At 61.6% G+C, this 18,332-nt stretch overlaps 1 protein-coding gene across 1 annotated transcript in view; it reads right to left on the reverse strand.

The window, feature by feature from the left end:
- The window catches only part of PFKL (phosphofructokinase, liver type), a 28,376-nt gene extending 11,805 nt beyond the window's left edge, over positions 1–16,571 (reverse strand). Inside the window, exons 1-8 of the mRNA XM_086416856.1 lie at positions 16,436–16,571; positions 11,080–11,153; positions 8,984–9,061; positions 4,483–4,672; positions 3,664–3,829; positions 3,025–3,069; positions 2,659–2,767; positions 888–983 (exon numbers count right to left, since the gene is read on the reverse strand). Of these exons, the coding sequence (XP_086272982.1) occupies positions 888–983; positions 2,659–2,767; positions 3,025–3,069; positions 3,664–3,829; positions 4,483–4,672; positions 8,984–9,061; positions 11,080–11,153; positions 16,436–16,520 (843 nt within the window). The 5' untranslated portion in view covers positions 16,521–16,571. The remainder of the gene's footprint in view (positions 1–887; positions 984–2,658; positions 2,768–3,024; positions 3,070–3,663; positions 3,830–4,482; positions 4,673–8,983; positions 9,062–11,079; positions 11,154–16,435) is intronic.
- Positions 16,572–18,332: the final 1,761 nt, after the last annotated feature.

Consider the following 18,332-nt stretch of genomic DNA (forward strand, 5'->3'; position numbering starts at 1 on the left):
CCATGGCTGCGTGTGTCTCCATGTCACCATGGCTGTGTGTGTCTCCGTGTCACCGTGCGGGTGTGCCTCTGTGTCACCATGGCTGCGTATGCCTCAGTGTCACCATGGCTGCGTGTGTCTCCGTGTCACCATAGCTGCGTGTGTCTCCATGTCACTGTGCGGGCGTGCCTCCGTGTCACCATGGCTGCATGTGCCTCCGTGTCACCATGGCTGCGTGTGTCTCTGTGTGTTCCCGCATGCATGCCGGGTTGTAGGAGCTCGTCATGGCCTCCAGCCCCTGTGCGTCAGCCCCGCCAGACACTAGCAGGAAGCCCAGAGCGCACTGTAGCGGCAGACGGGCCAGTTCCTGGCAGCACCTGACGGGACTTGAGGACAGGGTGGGTGGCCAAAGTGATGGGCATGGAGGCTCCCAGGGGCTGTGCCCCACTGGGGGATGGGGGCCCAGGGCCCTGGGGTAGAACCAGGCAGGTGGGGCAGGTCACAGTTAGGAAGGAGCCCCCAAAGCCCCAGCTGTTCTGTTATGAATCTGATATGCATGGGCGGTGGGCACCCCTGTCACTGAGGGGCTGGCAGGGGCTAGACTCAGCCATTGGGACCACTGGTGGGGGACTGGACGGGGCTCCTAGGATGGGGGGCTGTGCTGAATGAAGACTGGAAGCCAGAAGATGCAGGGCTCCCGGCAGGTGGGGCCACACTTCAGCCTGGGGGCCCAGGGCTTCTCAGAGGGTCCCAGCCATGCCCACTCCACATCTGGCAATCGTTGGGGCTGAGGACACTCCCTCCTGGGGCCAGGGTTGGGGCCCCAACAAGAGTACGTGGGGACTGGAGATAAAGGGGAGCCCCCTCCAAGGCCCTGCCAATCCCACATGACCCAGGGGTTCACTCACGTCCTTCACGTAGCGGGACGAGATGGGCTTCCCGTTGCGGTCGATGGCACCCTCAGCAATGATGATAATGTTGAGGCGGGACCCTCGGCTCCGAGTCTGGGTCAGAGACACCCCAGGGCTCAGCCACCAGCCTGCAGACACCTGTCCCCAGACACCTGGAGCCCTCCTTGGGGTCCACGCCTCAGGGTTCATGTGGGCGAACCAGGACCCTGCTGCCCCACCTGGGGTTGGGGATCAGGGAGGAGGAACTTGCAGGGGGCTAGGGGACTGGAGGATTCCTGCCCACCTCCCACTCCCCAGGCTGAGGGAAGCCTTCCTGCCTCAGCTGGTGAGGATGAATTAGCATCACTCCTTGTTGCAAATGAGAGGGTCTTGGGGGATTTAAAAGTGCTTTTCACCTATTTCCTCAACAAACATTTGTAAGAGTCACTCTGATCCACCAGCCCGTTGGCCCCACAGCACTAGAAGAAAGTGACAAAGACAGGATCGGAGTAGCTCCTGCAAGGCATGGGTGCAGAGGGGACGGGGAGCCAGGCATGGAGGGCTGCCTGGAGTAGGTGGTGGTGGTGCAGTGCAGTGAAGCCGCCAGAAGGGCCCACACCTCCCCGCCTCACTCACTGCAGCCCAGGAGGTGGGCAGGGCAGAGGGTGACACCTGCATGTAACAGGTGGGGAAACTGAGGCTCAGGGAAGCCCTGGGGGGTGGGGCTGGGGTGGGGCTGAGGGCCTTACACAAAGCAGGAAAGCAGCAGGGTGTGTGAGCCTGAGTCCAGGCCACTTCCAGGAAGACCAGCCCCCAGTTCTCAGCAAGTAGGTCAAAAGCAAGGCTAAGGTCAGCCAGGGACCATCACCCTCAGAGCGGTGCTCCACCCATTGAGGCTACGTGGCCACTCGGGGGTACAAGGACTCCAGCCAAGGAGAGGACACAGGCCTCTGGCCGGCCTCGCTGCCAGGCTCAGTTCAGTCCCACCCTTGCCTTCCCTGGGTAAGGTTCCAGAAGGCAGTCATGACTCTCAGCCCCGCCCACTGTCCTGGGCAGCAGGGACACAAAGCCCTGGGTGGTGGGGGTGGCGGGCAGGGGCGGGGCATTCACCAGTGGATGGGAGTGAGGCCACCTCCTTGGTCACATGGGGAGAGGGACACGCAGGAAGCATTGGGCTTGGCTCTGACCGCCCCCAGGATGCCGGAACAGCAGGCCCAGCCCCAGGCAGCCTCCACGCTCGTCCTGCCCTTGGGCCAGTTTGCAGAGGACATTATGGGTGGACACAGCCTGTTAGGGTCCCAGACTGGGCCTGAGCGTGAACTTGGGAGCACAGTCTCAGGGGCTCCCCGGCTTCGAACCCAGACCACAGCCCCTGAGCACCACCTCATGGAAGGGTACCTCCCACCCCTATCCTAGCCCTCCTGTCCACCACTGAGCCCTGGCCTAGCCAAGTGGCCAGTTTATTCCAGTTGGCGGCTTTGGGGATCCCTACCTAGGCCGGAGAATCTGCCTGTTCTGTGCCAGAGGCCGCAACTTCATCTTGAGGGGCCAGAGAGCTGCGTCTGGGCGCCCTGGCTCAGGTGCCCCGCTCACCCCTCCTGGATGAGCCTCAGCCCTGCTGCTCCCACCCCCACGAGCCCCTGCCGCACGCCCCTGTGCACCTACTTCACAAGGCCATCCCCCCAACTCAGGCTCAGCAGTCAGGGCCCCCAGGAAGCCAGCTTGACTGTGTCCCTGCTCCTGCCGTGCTCACAGCAGGGACCCTGGGAGAAGACCCTCAGCCGCTCACCTCGCCGAGCCGCTCACACATGAAGTTCTCCCAGCCGTCCTCAGGGGGCGCCTCAGGGATGAACAGCCAGTCGGCCCCCGAGGCCAGGGCAGACACCAGGGCCAGGTACCTGCAAGGGCAGGAGGGGGTGGGGCTGCAGTGGGTGGACCCCCACCCAGCACCCCAGACCCTGAGCCCAGGGTTACAGAGCAGGTACAGCTCTGAGCGGCAGCCAGCCCCAGAGTCAGGGCTCCCAGTCCCCACCCCGGCTCTCACACCCAGAAAGTCAAGGGAGCACCCGCCATGGGCGGGGCACCGAGGAGGTCCCGCGTCCTACCCCAGCTCCCCAGGAGCCCCGGGCCCCCGCTGACCGGGACCGCCCCTTACCCACAGTGCCGTCCCATCACCTCCAGCACGAAGGTCCTCTGGTGGCTGTGGACACAGAGAGGACAGCAGGCATCAGTGCCAAGGCCCCCAGAGCAGCCTGGACTCCTGTGTCCCGCCACCCACAGCCCCAGCTCAGCCAAGAGCACGCCTGGGGGACACAGAGGGCGCGGGGGCAGCCCAAGGACAGGCAGCCTTTGTCCTTCCCAGGGCGGCCAAGTCTCTGCACTAGGAGTCACCTCTGTTGGGCTCACACCCGGTGTCAGACAGGTTTTCACTGATCTTCTGTTCCTGAGGCTAAAGGCCATTTGCCTGGCCTGGGCTTGGCTGTCTTAGCTAGCAGCTGAGGACCCCTGCGGGATGCACCATCGCCCAGGGCCACAGGAGCCCTGTATGAGCCGTGGCCCACCCAGGGCTCAAGGGAACCTGGCAGGGTAGGGACCAGACCCAAAGGCCTTTTTGCTCACCCCACTGTTAATCTCCCTCCAACTGGGGGCTGAGGGCAGCCAGCACAGACCCCTAGGGATGGAATCACACTGACAAGCTGTTGACTCTGCAGAGCGGCCACCTCAGCCCCTGGCTGGGGGACGGGATCCTGAGCTTGCTTGCTGGGTGGCCTGGCCGGGTGGAGGCCTCACTAACCTCTGGGCAGTGGTGGTGATGGCGTCGATGACTTCCATGATGCGGTGCAGCGCCGAGTCTGTGCCGATGGTCATGTCGGTGCCGCAGAAGTCATTGTCGATGGAGCCCACCAGCCCCGCGATGTTCAGGTGTGAATAGGTCTGAGCCGTGCCCTCTGAGATCTTGCCTGGGAAGAAGGGGCCAGTCCGGCTGCAGCCTCCGTGCCTCTACCCAGCTCCCGTGGCCACAACATGGGGCTCAGACCCTGATCCCTATCACCTCCCTCAGCCCACCCGCAGTGCAACCTGATCAGGCCCTCAGGCTCGGCTTCCCCTTCCCCAGGTCCTGCAGCAGGGGTCCCAAGTGTGGAGAGGGGAGCAGTGGCTGGACCACTAGAATCGAATACAGACTCATCCCCTACCCAGAGACCCCCAGGGAAATCCTGGAGTGTGCACCCCTCACCTCCACGTCCCCATGAGTGGCACAGAACCAAGGGAGCTCCAATAGGCCACTTTCCAATCGGGGATCCCCAGGACTTTACATCTTATGTTACCAGATTTTAACTATCATGCTTCTGCCAACTAGGACAAGCCCATAACCAACATCCAGGAACGAATCCCGCAGCGCAGGTAGGGCAGCCTGGGAACTGCCGTCTAGCCCCAGGAGGCCTCACTACTGGCCAAACTCGGAGCATCAGGTGAGCACCTCCCACCCTGGCCCGCACCTCCTGGAGCGCCCAGGCCCCTCCTCCCGGCCAGCAGCCAGGCGGCCTCTCACCTCCTCTGGTCCTGCCCACTCCCTGCCCTCGAGCTGCTGTGTCCGGGCTGGGCCGCAACCCACCTTCGCTCACCAGCTCCTCCAGGAGGCTGCCCCACTCGCTGCGGAAGATGTTGGCCCCAGTGAGGCTGCCGTCCCCGCCGATGACGCACAGGTTGGTGATGCCGCGCTGGACCAGGTTGTAGGCGGCCGCCCGGCGCCCCTCCCGCGTGGTGAAGGCCTTGCAGCGGGCGCTGCCGATGACGGTGCCGCCCTGCGTGGAGGAGGGGAAGCCTGAGCCAATGGGGCATGGCAGAAGCCTGGGCACTGGGCAGGGGAACTGGGGACCCCAAAGAACTAAGAGGGCTGAGGCCAGGGGCTCCTCAGAAGCCTGGGCAGGTGTCCCCTGCTCCCTGGCATGTCTCCTCATGTGTGCGAGGAGGAGACTGTCCACACCAGGCTCAGGGAGCTCGACAAGGCAAGGGGTGAGCAGGCTCTGAGATCTGTAAGGTGCACACAGATACACACGTGTGCACGCGCACACACACGCACACGTGCACCATGCACACGCACATGCATGTACTCTGGTGGATACGTGGGGAGCCAACACAGGGACCTGCCTGGGCAGCTCACGCCAGCATCCACGTGGCCCCTCCCTGCTCAGCCTCGGCCAGTGTCCCACGAGAACACCTGTGGATCCCCTGCTCTCAGCCAGGTGGAGAGGACAATGTGCCCGGGCCACGCCATGCTGCTCCCAAGACCAGGAGGCTGGTTTCAGACTTCACGGAAAATGCGAGTCAGAGCTGCCCCTGGCCTAGCCTGCTCCCTCCCGGAGCCCCTCCAGCTCCTCCGGCCCCTCTTGCCCCCTTCCCCTTGCTCCTGCCCCCCCACCCCCTGTGCTCTGTGCCGCTCCTCACTCCTCCCCAAACACCAGCTCCTCCCACATCCTTAGTGCCCACCTTTCATGCAGCTTCACTTCCCAGCTAACACTTGGCCTAACACCCCTTCCCTGGGTGCTCTCTCAGGACAGAAGGATGGCCACCCTCACACACAGGGTCGGAGCAGAGCGACAGCTGGACCCAGGCCTGAGGCAGGACGGCTGTCCTTCTTGGACCCCTGGGGTGGAGGACGAGGTATCCAGGCTGCCGCAGCCCCACCCATGACGGGGTCAGGGAGCACGGCTCCAGAGCAGGGGAACAGGGGACGGGGTCTGACGAGGCCCAAGAACAGGGCTCGTCTGTGCCCTGCGGGACCCACCAGGCCTCGATAAACCGGCTAGTTCCCAAGGGTGCCTATAGAGCACAGTGCCCTGGGAATGTCCACCCTGGGCAGGAGGGGTGGGTAGCACCTCAGGGTTGGCCGTGCCTGGATGACCCTGGGTAAGGCCCATCACCACTGCTCTGCTGACCCATGTGTGGCTCGTGATGACAACAGATCACTTCAGTAAGCAGGTGTCAGCTGGTGGCTCAGGACACAGAGGTGACAGGCGCCCCACAAAGGTCCCTGCTCTTGGGAGGACTAGGGTCTCCCCATAGACCCCTGGTTCAAAGACCTCCTTGCCTAGGAATCCCTGACCCCAGGGGGGCGTTGAGCTGCTCAACCCCCACCCTCACTAAGTAGGATGATAAAGGGGAAGGCGGGGGAGGCGCCGAGAGGCTGAGGCCGCGCAGGCCCCCTCCAGGGGGCCCTCTTCAGCCCGCAGCTGGAAGCTGAGACATCTGGGGCCTTCCCAGCCCTGTGATCTCTGAAACCCACCACCTCCCACCCCCGTGACCCCAAGGCAACTGGATGGCATAGTCAGCCTGGAGCCAATCCCCTGAGGGATGGTGTGTAGCCTGTGTCCCTAAGTGTGCATGCCCCCTGTGTGTGTCTGTCTCTGTGTGTCTATGTGTCTGTGTGTATCTGATATGTGCATCTGTGTATCCCTCTGTGTGTCCCTCTGTGTGTCTCTGTGTGTGTCTGTCTCTGTGTGTGTCTGTGTGTCTCTCGGTGCGTCTCTGTATCTCTGTGTGTATCTGATGTGTGCACCCGTGCATCCCTCTGTGTGTGGCTGTGTGTCTCTGTGTGTGTCTGTGTGTGTGCACCTGTGTATCCCCCTGTGTGTCCCTCTGTGTGTCTCTGTGTGTGTCTGTCTCTGTGTGTGTCTGTGCATCCCCCTATGTGTGGCTGTGTGTCTCTGTGTGTGTCTGTGTGTGTGCACCTGTGTATCCCCCTGTGTGTCCCTCTGTGTGTCTCTGTGTGTGTCTGTCTCTGTGTGTGTCTGTGCGTCTCTCTGTGCGTTTCTGTATCTCTGTGTGTATCTGATGTGTGCACCCGTGCATCTCCCTGTGAGTGGCTGTGTGTCTCTGTGTGTGTCTCTGTGTGTGTCTGTGTGTGTGCACCTGTGTATCCCCCTGTGTGTCTCTCTGTGTGTCTCTGTGTTTGTCTGTCTCTGTGTGTGTCTGTCTCTGTGTGTGTCTGTGCGTCTCTCTGTGCGTCTCTGTGTCTCTGTGTGTATCTGATGTGTGCACCCGTGCATCCCTCTGTGTGTGGCTGTGTGTCTCTGTGTGTGTCTGTGTGTGTGCACCCGTGCATCTCCCTGTGAGTGGCTGGGTGTCTCTGTGTGTGTCTGTCTCTGTGTGTGTCTGTGCATCCCCCTATGTGTGGCTGTGTGTCTCTGTGTGTGTCTGTGTGTGTGCACCTGTGTATCCCCCTGTGTGTCCCTCTGTGTGTCTCTCTGTGTGTGGCTGTGTGTCTCTCTGTGTGTCTCTGTATGTGTCTGTCTCTGTGTGTGTCTGTGTGTCTCTGTGCATCTGTGTGTGTATCTGATATGTGCATCTGTGTATCCCTCTGTGTGTCCCTCTGTGTGTCTCTGTGTGTGTCTGTCTCTGTGTGTGTCTGTGTGTCTCTCGGTGCGTCTCTGTATCTCTGTGTGTATCTGATGTGTGCACCCGTGCATCCCTCTGTGTGTGGCTGTGTGTCTCTGTGTGTGTCTGTGTGTGTGCACCTGTGTATCCCCCTGTGTGTCCCTCTGTGTGTCTCTGTGTGTGTCTGTCTCTGTGTGTATCTGTGCATCCCCCTATGTGTGGCTGTGTGTCTCTGTGTGTGTCTGTGTGTGTGCACCTGTGTATCCCCCTGTGTGTCCCTCTGTGTGTCTCTGTGTGTGTCTGTCTCTGTGTGTGTCTGTGCATCCCCCTATGTGTGGCTGTGTGTCTCTGTGTGTGTCTGTGTGTGTGCACCTGTGTATCCCCCTGTGTGTCCCTCTGTGTGTCTCTGTGTGTGTCTGTCTCTGTGTGTGTCTGTGCGTCTCTCTGTGCGTTTCTGTATCTCTGTGTGTATCTGATGTGTGCACCCGTGCATCTCCCTGTGAGTGGCTGTGTGTCTCTGTGTGTGTCTGTCTCTGTGTGTGTCTGTGCATCCCCCTGTGTGTGGCTGTGTGTCTCTGTGTGTGTCTCTGTGTGTGTCTGTGTGTGTGCACCTGTGTATCCCCCTGTGTGTCTCTCTGTGTGTCTCTGTGTTTGTCTGTCTCTGTGTGTGTCTGTCTCTGTGTGTGTCTGTGCGTCTCTCTGTGCGTCTCTGTGTCTCTGTGTGTATCTGATGTGTGCACCCGTGCATCCCTCTGTGTGTGGCTGTGTGTCTCTGTGTGTGTCTGTGTGTGTGCACCCGTGCATCTCCCTGTGAGTGGCTGGGTGTCTCTGTGTGTGTCTGTCTCTGTGTGTGTCTGTGCATCCCGTGTGTGGCTGTGTGTCTCTGTGTGTGTCTGTCTCTGTGTGTGTCTGTGTGTCTCTGTGCGTCTGTGTGTGTATCTGATATGTGCATCTGTGTATCCCTCTGTGTGTCCCTCTGTGTGTCTCTGTGTGTATCTGTCTCTGTGTGTGTCTGTGTGTCTCTCTGTGCGTCTCTGTATCTCTGTGTGTATCTGATGTGTGCACCCGTGCATCTCCCTGTGAGTGGCTGTGTGTCTCTGTGTGTGTCTGTCTCTGTGTGTGTCTGTGCATCCCCCTGTGTGTGGCTGTGTGTCTCTGTGTGTGTCTCTGTGTGTGTCTGTGTGTGTGCACCTGTGTATCCCCCTGTGTGTCTCTCTGTGTGTCTCTGTGTTTGTCTGTCTCTGTGTGTGTCTGTCTCTGTGTGTGTCTGTGCGTCTCTCTGTGCGTCTCTGTGTCTCTGTGTGTATCTGATGTGTGCACCCGTGCATCCCTCTGTGTGTGGCTGTGTGTCTGTGTGTGTCTGTGTGTGTGCACCCGTGCATCTCCCTGTGAGTGGCTGTGTGTCTCTGTGTGTGTCTGTGCATCCCCCTGTGTGTGGCTGTGTGTCTCTGTGTGTGTCTGTGTGTGTGCACCTGCGTATTCCCGTGTGTCCCTCTGTGTGCTCACGTGCCTGTGTGTGTCTGTCTCGTGTGTCTGTCTGTCCCTCTTTGCGTCCCTCTATGTGTCTAAGTGTCTGTGTCTCTGTGTGTGTCTGACATGTGCACCTGTGTAACCCTTGTGTGTGTCACTGCCTGTGTCTGTGTGTGTGCATCTGTGTACCCTCTTGTTGTTCCTCCATGTGCCCGTGTGCATGTCCCAGCACGCACACGCGCTCACAGCAGGGAGGGTCCCAGGCTCACCAACTGGATGATGTTGGAGACGCTCAGCCAGTTGGCCTGCTTGATGTTCTCGCCGCCCTCCACGAGGCCTTCATAGCCCTGAAAGTGAGAGGACAGGCGTGAGATGGGTGCCCATGGCTGCAGAGAACATTGCCCGCGGGAGCAAGACGCATGGAACCTCGGCCAAAAACCCATCTGGCAGGAAGCAGGCCCAGGGGTCCTGAGTGCAGAGGCCCCTCCACTCCCAGGGCCTTGGGGGACAAAGCTGGGGTTGGCTGGAATCAGGGGTGTCGGGGGAGAGGCCTGGCACCCAGAGAGTCTCCCAGAGCACCCTCTGCAGGGCCTGCAGGATGGTGTATTACAGAGCACGACTCGCTCGGCAAAGTGCCCCTGTCACAGGCACACCTTCTGACGAGTGTCCATGAGCTGCACCTGGGTCATATACCTGGGTCGGAACCAGAACCAGTCAGTGTCCTGTGGCCCCTCTGCCCTGCCAGGACCCTCTCCTCCAGAGGTGCCCACTGCTGTGCCTCCTGGGGCACCAGCGAGATTCAGAAATGACAGGCACAGCATCCACTCTGTCTGGCCTCCCTCTCTCAGCTGGGTGACTGTGCGGCCCCACAGGACCACGTGAGGCTGTGACTGCTCACTGCTGTGTGGGAGTCCCCCGAGCAGGCCCAGTGTATGATCTGTTCACCGTTCGTGGACCTCCGGAGGGATCCGGTTTGGGAATATTGGACATAATGCTGCGAAGAACACGTTTGCGTCACTGGGTGTGTGGCCAGCCTCTGACGGCACTGCTACCCAGCACCCCACGTGCTGTGGCACCTCGTCCGTCAGCAACACGGACAGGGCGGGCCTCCGGGCACCTCTCCCCCAGTGCCAGGCCGTGCTGGTCTCCACCCTGGTGGCAGCATGTGGCCCCTCAGGTGGGTTCTCCCCTGAGCGCCGCTGACAAACCCGCTGAAGAACCCTGTTATTTCCCATAAGCCACTGGCCGCCTGGACAGCCGGCCCTTCTCATCAGCAGGAGCTCTATACAGTCTGGACCAGGCCACGTGCTTTCACAAATGGTGAGAAGACAAAGCACCACCAAGCGCCATGTATACAACCTCCAGGAGCCTGGCCTTGGACCCACCCCACCTGATCAGAGACGACTTGTCCACAAAACTCGGCCACTCCTTGAAGAATCTCACCCTGCTCTTTGGAAGGTTCTAGACTATTATCGGGGCGTGGGTCCCACCCACCCGGCTCCTGAGGCCACGGGTCCCTGAGGCCCTGAGGAGATGGCTCCCCAGACATGACCAAAGACTGAGGACTCTGGCCATCTGAGCCTGGTCTGAGGGTCTGGATCCCGCAGGAGGGAGGGGCCTGCAGAAGTGTCTGCCCATGTGTCCATTCAGATGGCCCCGTACAGCCAAGGCTGGGAAGTCATGCCTGACCTGGGTCAGGGTGAAGGGACAGGGACGCAGACATGCCCAAGGTGGGAGGAGGAAGCTCTGGGGAAAGCAGAGCAGGCCGGGGTTCCTGCATTCTAGTAAAGAGTGAAAACAAAGTAACACAGTTCACAGGGTGTGAGGGAATTCCAGGGCCGCCCACATGTGTCTGTGTCTATGTATCTGCTGCAAGTCTGAAACAAGGATTTAGGGGGATAGGAATGGGGAGGGTGGAACAAAGGGCAGCCCCAGCTTCTGCAGAACAAAGCAGAACAATGATTCTCTGTTGCTTTGCACAGGGAGGCTGTTTGCTAGAGTGACTCAAGCTCAGGTTAGGCGAGGAGGGTGCAGGAGGGCTGGGGGTCAGAGGACGGTGGGCTGACGTCCTGGCCTCAGAAGAGGACCACAGCTTCATGCCCTCCTCTCTCTCAAAGGACACACCCGCGCCCAAGAACCCAGCCTGAAGGCAGGCTCCACCCCACAGCTCAGAGCCAGGGCCCCGCCCCATCCACTGTGCTGACCAGCCCCTCTCTGGGCCTGGCCCTCAGGCTGAACAAGGACCAGTCACCCTGACAGAACAGGGTCCCGCATCCCTCCTCCCCTCCCCTCCCCCAGTGTTCCCCGGCCGCCAGAGCACAGGGCCCACCCACCAGAGTCTGGGGCGAGGACCCCTGCACCTTACCTCGTAGATGAGGAAGACCTTGGCCCCCACGTAAATGCCCATACGAGTCACGGCTCTGACAGCGGCATTCATGCCTGCGAGGGGTCAGGGAGACGCCTATCAGTGGAAACACAGAGTGTGGGGGAACCCCGGACCACCCCTCCCCGCATCTCAGGGAGCCCAGCCAAGGGTCTGAGTCCAGCCCAGGGTGAACCGCTAAGGTTGTTTCAGCTTCGCATCTGGAAACATGCCACCCCCAGAGTCACACCGGGAAGGCCCCCACCAGGCCAACTCCTGAGCCTGCACTCCTGACCCTGCACGGGCACCTGCAGACCAGCCACATCCTTTCCGGCCGCATCCTCGCCCAGTGCTCACCTGCAGCCTCTGCTGCTCGGCACAGCCCTCTCCCTGGACCTCAAGGCTCTGACCTGGGGGCATCCCAGCAGGTTGGGGACTTGGCCCCAAGATGAAAGAGGGGCTGGCGGGACGCAGGAGACAACCGCCTTTCAAACTCTCCGTCATCCTCTGCCAGTGTCTCAGACCACCACATGGAGCTCCGTGCCTGTGGCCCTGGGGCCATGAGGCCCATAGGGGCCTCCGTGAGCCAGGAGAGGGGGCAGTGCCCCCGAGAGTCAAGGTCTGGCTATTGGAGGTCCGGAGGCCTCAGGCAGTGTAGCTGACTCGGCTGACGCCCCTGCCCCCAACCTGCACTGCACGCCAGGGCCACCAGGCTCGGCGGATCACCTGTCTTCCCTGTCCCCTAGCCCCAACCTCCCAGTCTCCCATCCCCCCACCCCGGTCTACAGCAGCTACCCTGCAGCACAGACTTCGTGGAAAGACAGATGTTCACGGGGAGGAGGAGCAGACAGCTTGTAGGAAATGCTCAGAGGATCTCAGAGGAACGCCAGTTCCCTTCCCTCACGGACAGTCCTGAGACTGAGACCCACAGAAGGCAAAGGGGTCCCTGAGGTCGCTGTGGGGGATCATCGAGTCCCTAAGGTCCCTCCATGGAAGACGCTCACGTGCTCCTGGGGTCTCATATACAGTCAGGCTCACTAGCACGACTTGAGGGAGCCCCCGAGAGGCTCGAGCACCAGCAGTGGCCCCAGGCGGTGGCCCTGCTGCTGCCTGAGGGTGGGACGCGGCCCTGCCCAGGGAGCAGGCCTCCAAGTGGCCCGGTGGCAGGGCTGCAGCTGTTGCAGGCCTGGACAGGTCAGGTCAGGTACCGGGTCCGTGGCCCTGTGCAGGCACCCAGGGAGGGCCCAGCCCGCACGCTGACTGCCACCTGGCAGGTAGCCAGGGCTGGGGCACATGGACGGCTGAGGGGCTCTGCGCTCGGGGCTCAGGAGCAGGAGCCTGCAATCAGTGGCTGTAGGCATTTTGCCTCAAACCTTCTTACCCGTCACAAAAGATGTCAGCATTAGGAACAGGCGGGGTGGCCCCACATCCTTGGAGAGGAAGAAAATTGGCCAGTCACCTGCCCTGGGTTCCAGCCTGTGACACTGGGTCCGGGGACCAGGTCACAGAGGTAATGCTGGGTCTGACCCCAGGACCACCCCTATTCCCCCAGCCTTCTTCCTGGTGGTCCTGGCTCAGAGCACATCCACATCCCATGATCTGTCCCTAGGCTGTGAAAGCTTTTCCCTGGAAAGGCGGGGCACCAGCTGGAAGTGACCAAGGGCCCAGGAGCCCTGCCCTCCCGGCCCAAGAGCTGGTGGAGGGGCAGTGCCCATCAGCTTGGGAATCCCATGGGAGGACCGTGAGGCTTAGACAACATACAGTACCTCAGGAAGAGCCTGGTGGGCAAAGCCTGCCCCAGTGGGGGCTCATGGCACTGGGCTCCGAGGAGGTCAGCACAAAGGTCACTCTCCAGACGGGAAGCTGGGGTCCCAGAGGGAGGGCGGGGGACTGCTGGGACCCCAGCTGGTGCGGGCAGTGCCTGGAGACACCTTAGAACCCCCACCTTGGGCACAGCAGGCTGCCCCATCCCCACCCAGCTTCTGCTCTCTGACGACCGGAGGGACTCCCTAGGCAGGGGTGCCTGGACATCACAGCCAGCAGGGCACAGAGGCCAGGCGGCCCTGAACCAGCCACATTCAGAGCTTACACACCTGCCTTTATCAAGAGAACTCCATTTCTAAAGAAACCATAACTCGCATGTTCCTGTAATGTATGGAAGTGGGGTTATAGTCACTGAAGTTAGCAATAGGAGCCCAGGGAGCGTAGCCGCCCCCACCCACACACACACCCAGGCTGCTCCAGGAACTGGATCTGAAGGCCAACAGTCCTGCTGCTGGAGGTCAAGGGCTTCGAGCTGTGGGGCTGGTGGAGAGGGGGAGGGAGATGAGACAGCTGCAAAGCTGCCCCTCCTGGCCCCCAGCAGGCCCTAGGTCCTGCAGAAGCGCCTGCCCACCTCTGGGGCCTTGGCCAGCCCAGGCTTTCCACTCTCAGATATCTGCCTCCCTGGTCACCCCCGCTGGGGTGAGCCCACTGTGATCTCACTGCAGGCTCAAGGTCCAAGCCCCACCTCTGGTGGCAGGAGGGAGACCAGCAGTTCTGGATCGGGGCTGGGGTGAGGGCAGTGGCTGGAAACCAGGTCACCACCCAACTCAGAGGTTATGGTCATCTCCCTAGCCAGCCTGGTGGGCTTATCTGCAGCCGCAGGGACTGCAAAGGTCCCCATTCTTAGAGTGCTGTACTCAGTCTTGCAGAGGAGAACAAATGACCATATTACAGGAAAACTCTTGACTCTTCGAATGGGATCGTGCCAGCTGCCATGGAGACAGAGGCCTAAGGGTGTGGGCTTCCCTGTAAACCTCACAGTAAGCTGCCTTCCTAAGAGGGCCTTTTTAATTGCCCTTTAAGCTGCTTTTCTTTCTCAAAATAAACCAAGGATGGCAGCCACGAGCCCCAGGGTCAGAGAAGTGAGGAGGAGAGCAGCTGCATCCATTGATGAGCCAGCCCTGGACCCTTGCTCGACCTTCCACCCTAACCTCCCCCACCCTCCGCCCTAGAGTGGGCCAGGGAGACTGCTACCGATCACTTCCTGTTGAAGGAAATGGACACCAACCAAAGTGATGTCAGAGGTGAAAGCACCTGTTCCGAAGGTGATTTTTCATCATAATTAGCTTCCAGAAAAACAAAATGTACAAGAAAGAGGTGATCTGATCCTGGGGGAACACGGGGCCCAGCAGATGCATGTTTATTCATCAGTCGATGTGAGGATACGGAGCTGGACTGGACAGCTGAGGGAAACTGAGGCCCCAGGATCAGGCTCGGGTCAAGTCATAGAGCTGGTCAAGGCTGGCTTCCCATCACAAGGCTGGCCTCCATTCACCCCAAGAGCAGACTTAAGCGTCTGAGAGTCAAGTGCAGGTCAGGGTGGAGGCCCGCTCTCCACGTGGCTGTCAGCCCCACCACACACGGGAGGGCATGTGGGGAGGGCCAAGCGGCACCATCAGGCCCCCAGAGGTCAGCCTCTGTTTGGAAGGCAGTGGTGGGGGTCCCTGAGGGAAAACTGAGAAGCCATTGCCTAGAGCCAGTTCTCTGGAGCAGCGCTAGCGAGAAGGAGCAGCCTCAGGCGGACACCCATGGGCGGGCTCCCAGAACTTACAGAGCAGAAGGGCTCTGCCCCACAGACAGCCAGCTGGCCCACATCCTCCCCCAGGCATCAGCCTGAGCCCTAAATCAGGGAAGTCTGCGGAAACCTCTCTCACAGCCTCAACCATAAAACCATGTCACAGCCAGGCGTCTAGGAGAGTGAGGACAGGGCATGAGGTGAGGGGCCGACGGTCAGCCCAGCCAGAGGCGCACGGGCAGCTACACTCCAGGGCATTCAGGAAGCACTCCCCGTTCCGTGTGGGGCACCAGGGCTGGACTGGCCAAGAGGAGACCTTCAGTCAACAGGCTTTGCCCTCAGCTGGCCTGCCTGCCCGGGCCAGCAGCACCTTTGCTGCCAGGGTCCTTTCCGTCCAGCCCCTTATCCTATTTTGTCTGTGCAGCCACTGAGCTCAGCTCCCCTGCTTAAGTGTATCTCATTTATCCTCCCCAGCCCTCCCTGCAGTGCCGCTGTCACCACGGTGCAACAGGAGCCTGGGTGGAGACCCCCTGCACCCGCACCAGACCTCACAAAGGGTCCAGCCCTCTGGTGATGTGTCTGCCCTCCACACACCTGGCCCTTCCCGTGGTCCAATCTCACAGGATGATGCTTCCCCAAGACCACCCTCCAAGCCCACTCTCCTCCTGCCCGGCCCCGGCCCACCAGCCTTGCTCTAAGAGGGCTCCAGGTGCCACTGCCCAGCAATAGGCAACCGCTCTGGCCACGCAGGGCTGCAGACGTGTAGCAGAGCACACTGCCTGCCACCAGTTCAGAAACGGAGGGCTCAGCCAAACCCGTGGGAGGTCTATGAAGGCGGGGGTGCAGACAGCCGCTGACCCCTCTGCCAACCTGGTCTGGTTCCCTCATGAAAGGCCCCTCCTCCATGCTCTCCCCTGCGTCTGAGGGGGGAACCAGTAGTCAGGGGTCTGAGGCAGAGACAAATTAAGCGTCTAGACTTTCTGATCCGGAAGGAGGCACACCAGGCTCACTGTGCAGCCTGAGGGTGCTGGCTCCATCCCTCCCGCTTCCTGGGCTACTTAAAGTCTCTCCCAGGGTTCAAGGTGTGTGGTGTGGCCATGTGGCCAAGCCCCACAGGTGTGACACTAGCCATCCCAAGCCATTGGTCCTGGAGAGCAGTGGTCAGGACAGGACCAGGGTGCCAGGACGGGGCTGCCAAGACAGGCCCCCAGGAAGGGCAATAGCCTGGCTCTGCCAGGTCCTGGCTGCGGGACGCTGGGCAGTCCCCCAGGAAGACCATCGTCTTAGATACGCGGCGTTGAGGACAGGCCTGCACTAAAGAAATGCCCCAGACCCGCCCTGAAGGTGGTGTTTGGGGGAAGCGCTGAGCCCTCGGGTCGTGTTTCAGAACCAGGAAGAGACTGGTTCTCCAGGCCTGCGGTGACTGCCCTGCCCTCGGCGGCCTCCGCTCAGCGTACATTCCAGGAAATAGGGCTTCTAACACACGTGAACGGGAAGGGGTGCCGGGACCGCCTGGAGCGGAGAGAGCCGGGAGAGCTCCGGGTCGCCGGCCACAGCCGGCCGCGCAGACACGCCCCCGGGGGCGGGGGCAGGCGGGTGGGGCGCAGATGCCGTGGTGGGCGGCACGTACGCGGGTACCCGGCGCGCCGGGGAGGATCCAGGACAGGGACGGGGACCTGGGCCGGGAGGACCTGCCGACCGCGCGCCGCAGATCCGGGCCGAGGGTGGCGGGCACGCCGCAGGGACCCGGGGACAGCAGAACCCCCGCCCGCCAGCGACCCGCCGCGCGCCCGCGCCCACCTTGCGCATCACCGCCACTGGTCAGCACGCCGATGGCCTTGCCGGCCCCGGTGGTCCGCAGCTTCTCCAGATCCACGCTGGCCATGGTGGCGCCGACTCTGCCCCGCTCACTGTCCTGTCCCGCGCCGCCGCTGTCGCCGAGCCCGCCCCGCGCCCTGCGCTCCGCCCCGCGCCGTGTGAGGTCACCGCAGTCCACGCCGGGGGCGGCCGGGGAGGAGGGCGGGGCGGTCGAGGCGGGGGCGGGGCCGACGTGCCCGTGCGGATGTCTCCGGTCCCGGCGCGCACCGCACCATCCCCCGCTCCCCCACCCCACCCCACCCCGCTCCTGGGCGGAGGGACCGGCGTCTTTTCAGATCAAGTTTTAAACCTGTTCAGTCTGACACGGAGCGCGTTTATTGAGGGGGGCGGACGGTGGCCGTCCAGATCTGTTGGTCACCAGCTGCGGCAAAGCTGGTCTAGCACGTTGACCGGACCTGAGGGAAGCCCCACGTGTCCTTTTGCTAATCGCTGCCTGCCCTGCTTCTCACAGGAATTTGTAATTCTGGGCGCCCGTCTGTTTCAAGTTTGTTCATTGCAGGAGTCAAGAGAGTCCTACCCCGCCTAAGGGCACGTCCCCACTTGGAGGGGAGCAAGACTAAGGCACGAAGAATTAAGAGGAAAACCGGCCAGCGTTCATTCGTTCACCTATCCGGTTACAGGAAATGTTAGCTGGACCCTTGGAAACCTTGCACCCCAGGCAGCACTTTCATGGGTCAGGACAGCGGGAGCCACGAAGCCCCTCCCCTGGTCCAGCTCTTCCCCCCAGGGTGGGGATCCAGCCAGTCACCAGAACAGACTGGACCCCTGCCCTCAGGAGGCCAGGTCACTGGTCTTGAACTGGCCCAGACTGGTTGTCCGCACCCCCAGATCCTGGCCCATCAACCACGGGGACACCTGAGGCTCCCACCACAAGCCTTGTCTGCCTGCTCCAGGCTCATGGTCTGTGGGCCCAGGTCACACAGGTGCTGAACATGAGGTACCGAGTTGGAAAGAGAGGTGGGGAGGGGCCTCTGCCTGGGAAGGTGGGGGGGCACTGCCCTGGAGAGGTGTGGGGGGTCTGCCCCAGAAGGTGGGAGGCATGCCCCTGGAGATGAGGGGGTCACTGCCCCAGGGAGGTGGAGAGGGCACTACTCCAGAAGGTGGAGGGGGGCACTGGGGAGCACTGCCCTGGGAGATGAGGGGGCACTGTCCTGGCGAGGTGGGGGTGTCTTCCCCAGAAGGAGGGGCCGCTGCCCTGGGAGGTGAGAGGGGTGCTGCTCCAGGAGGTGACGGGGTCACTGCCCTGGGCAGGTGTGAGGTCATTGACTGTGAACGCTCAGGTTGGCTCCTCCAGGCAGGGAGGCAGGGCAGACCTGGCTGGAGCAGAGTAAGTGTTGCGATCATCCCTGGGCGTCTAGGGAGAGCCTCAAAGGTCTGTGGTCTGGGTTTTGTTGGCTTGCTCTTCCATTTTGCTGTGGAGGATCCAAGCGTGCCCCTGGGTTGAGAGAGCAGTAAGATGGTCCCAAGCCCCTCTCTCCAGCCCCTCCCCCTCCAAGGGTCCATTCAGGACAGTGTCCACACTTCAGGAAAATGACTCTGGGTGGAAGATGGAAGGAGGGGAGTGTCTAGGGGCCAGAGCAGTGATGGCTATTCCAGTAGAGAGGGCACCCGTCTGTGAGGTGTCTGGGGTTGGGGGGTGGTTCAGCAGGAGAGTTTGGGCATGGGTGGGACTGAGGGAGGGGGTCGTGGAATGGAGGGGCAGCCAGGGCTGGAGATCCTCTTCCCCGGGTCGCTCTGCCCTCCCAGGTGCCCCTTTTGCTCTGGCAGCACAGCTGCTCCTCCTGTCGCATCCCAGGGCTGCCCTCGATCACCCCCCTAA

This window comes from Bos grunniens, chromosome 1, assembly GCF_055505025.1.
Source record: "Bos grunniens cultivar Pamir isolate PY7600 chromosome 1, Bosgru_T2T1.0, whole genome shotgun sequence".
In the NCBI taxonomy this organism is placed as follows: domain Eukaryota; kingdom Metazoa; phylum Chordata; class Mammalia; order Artiodactyla; family Bovidae; genus Bos; species Bos grunniens.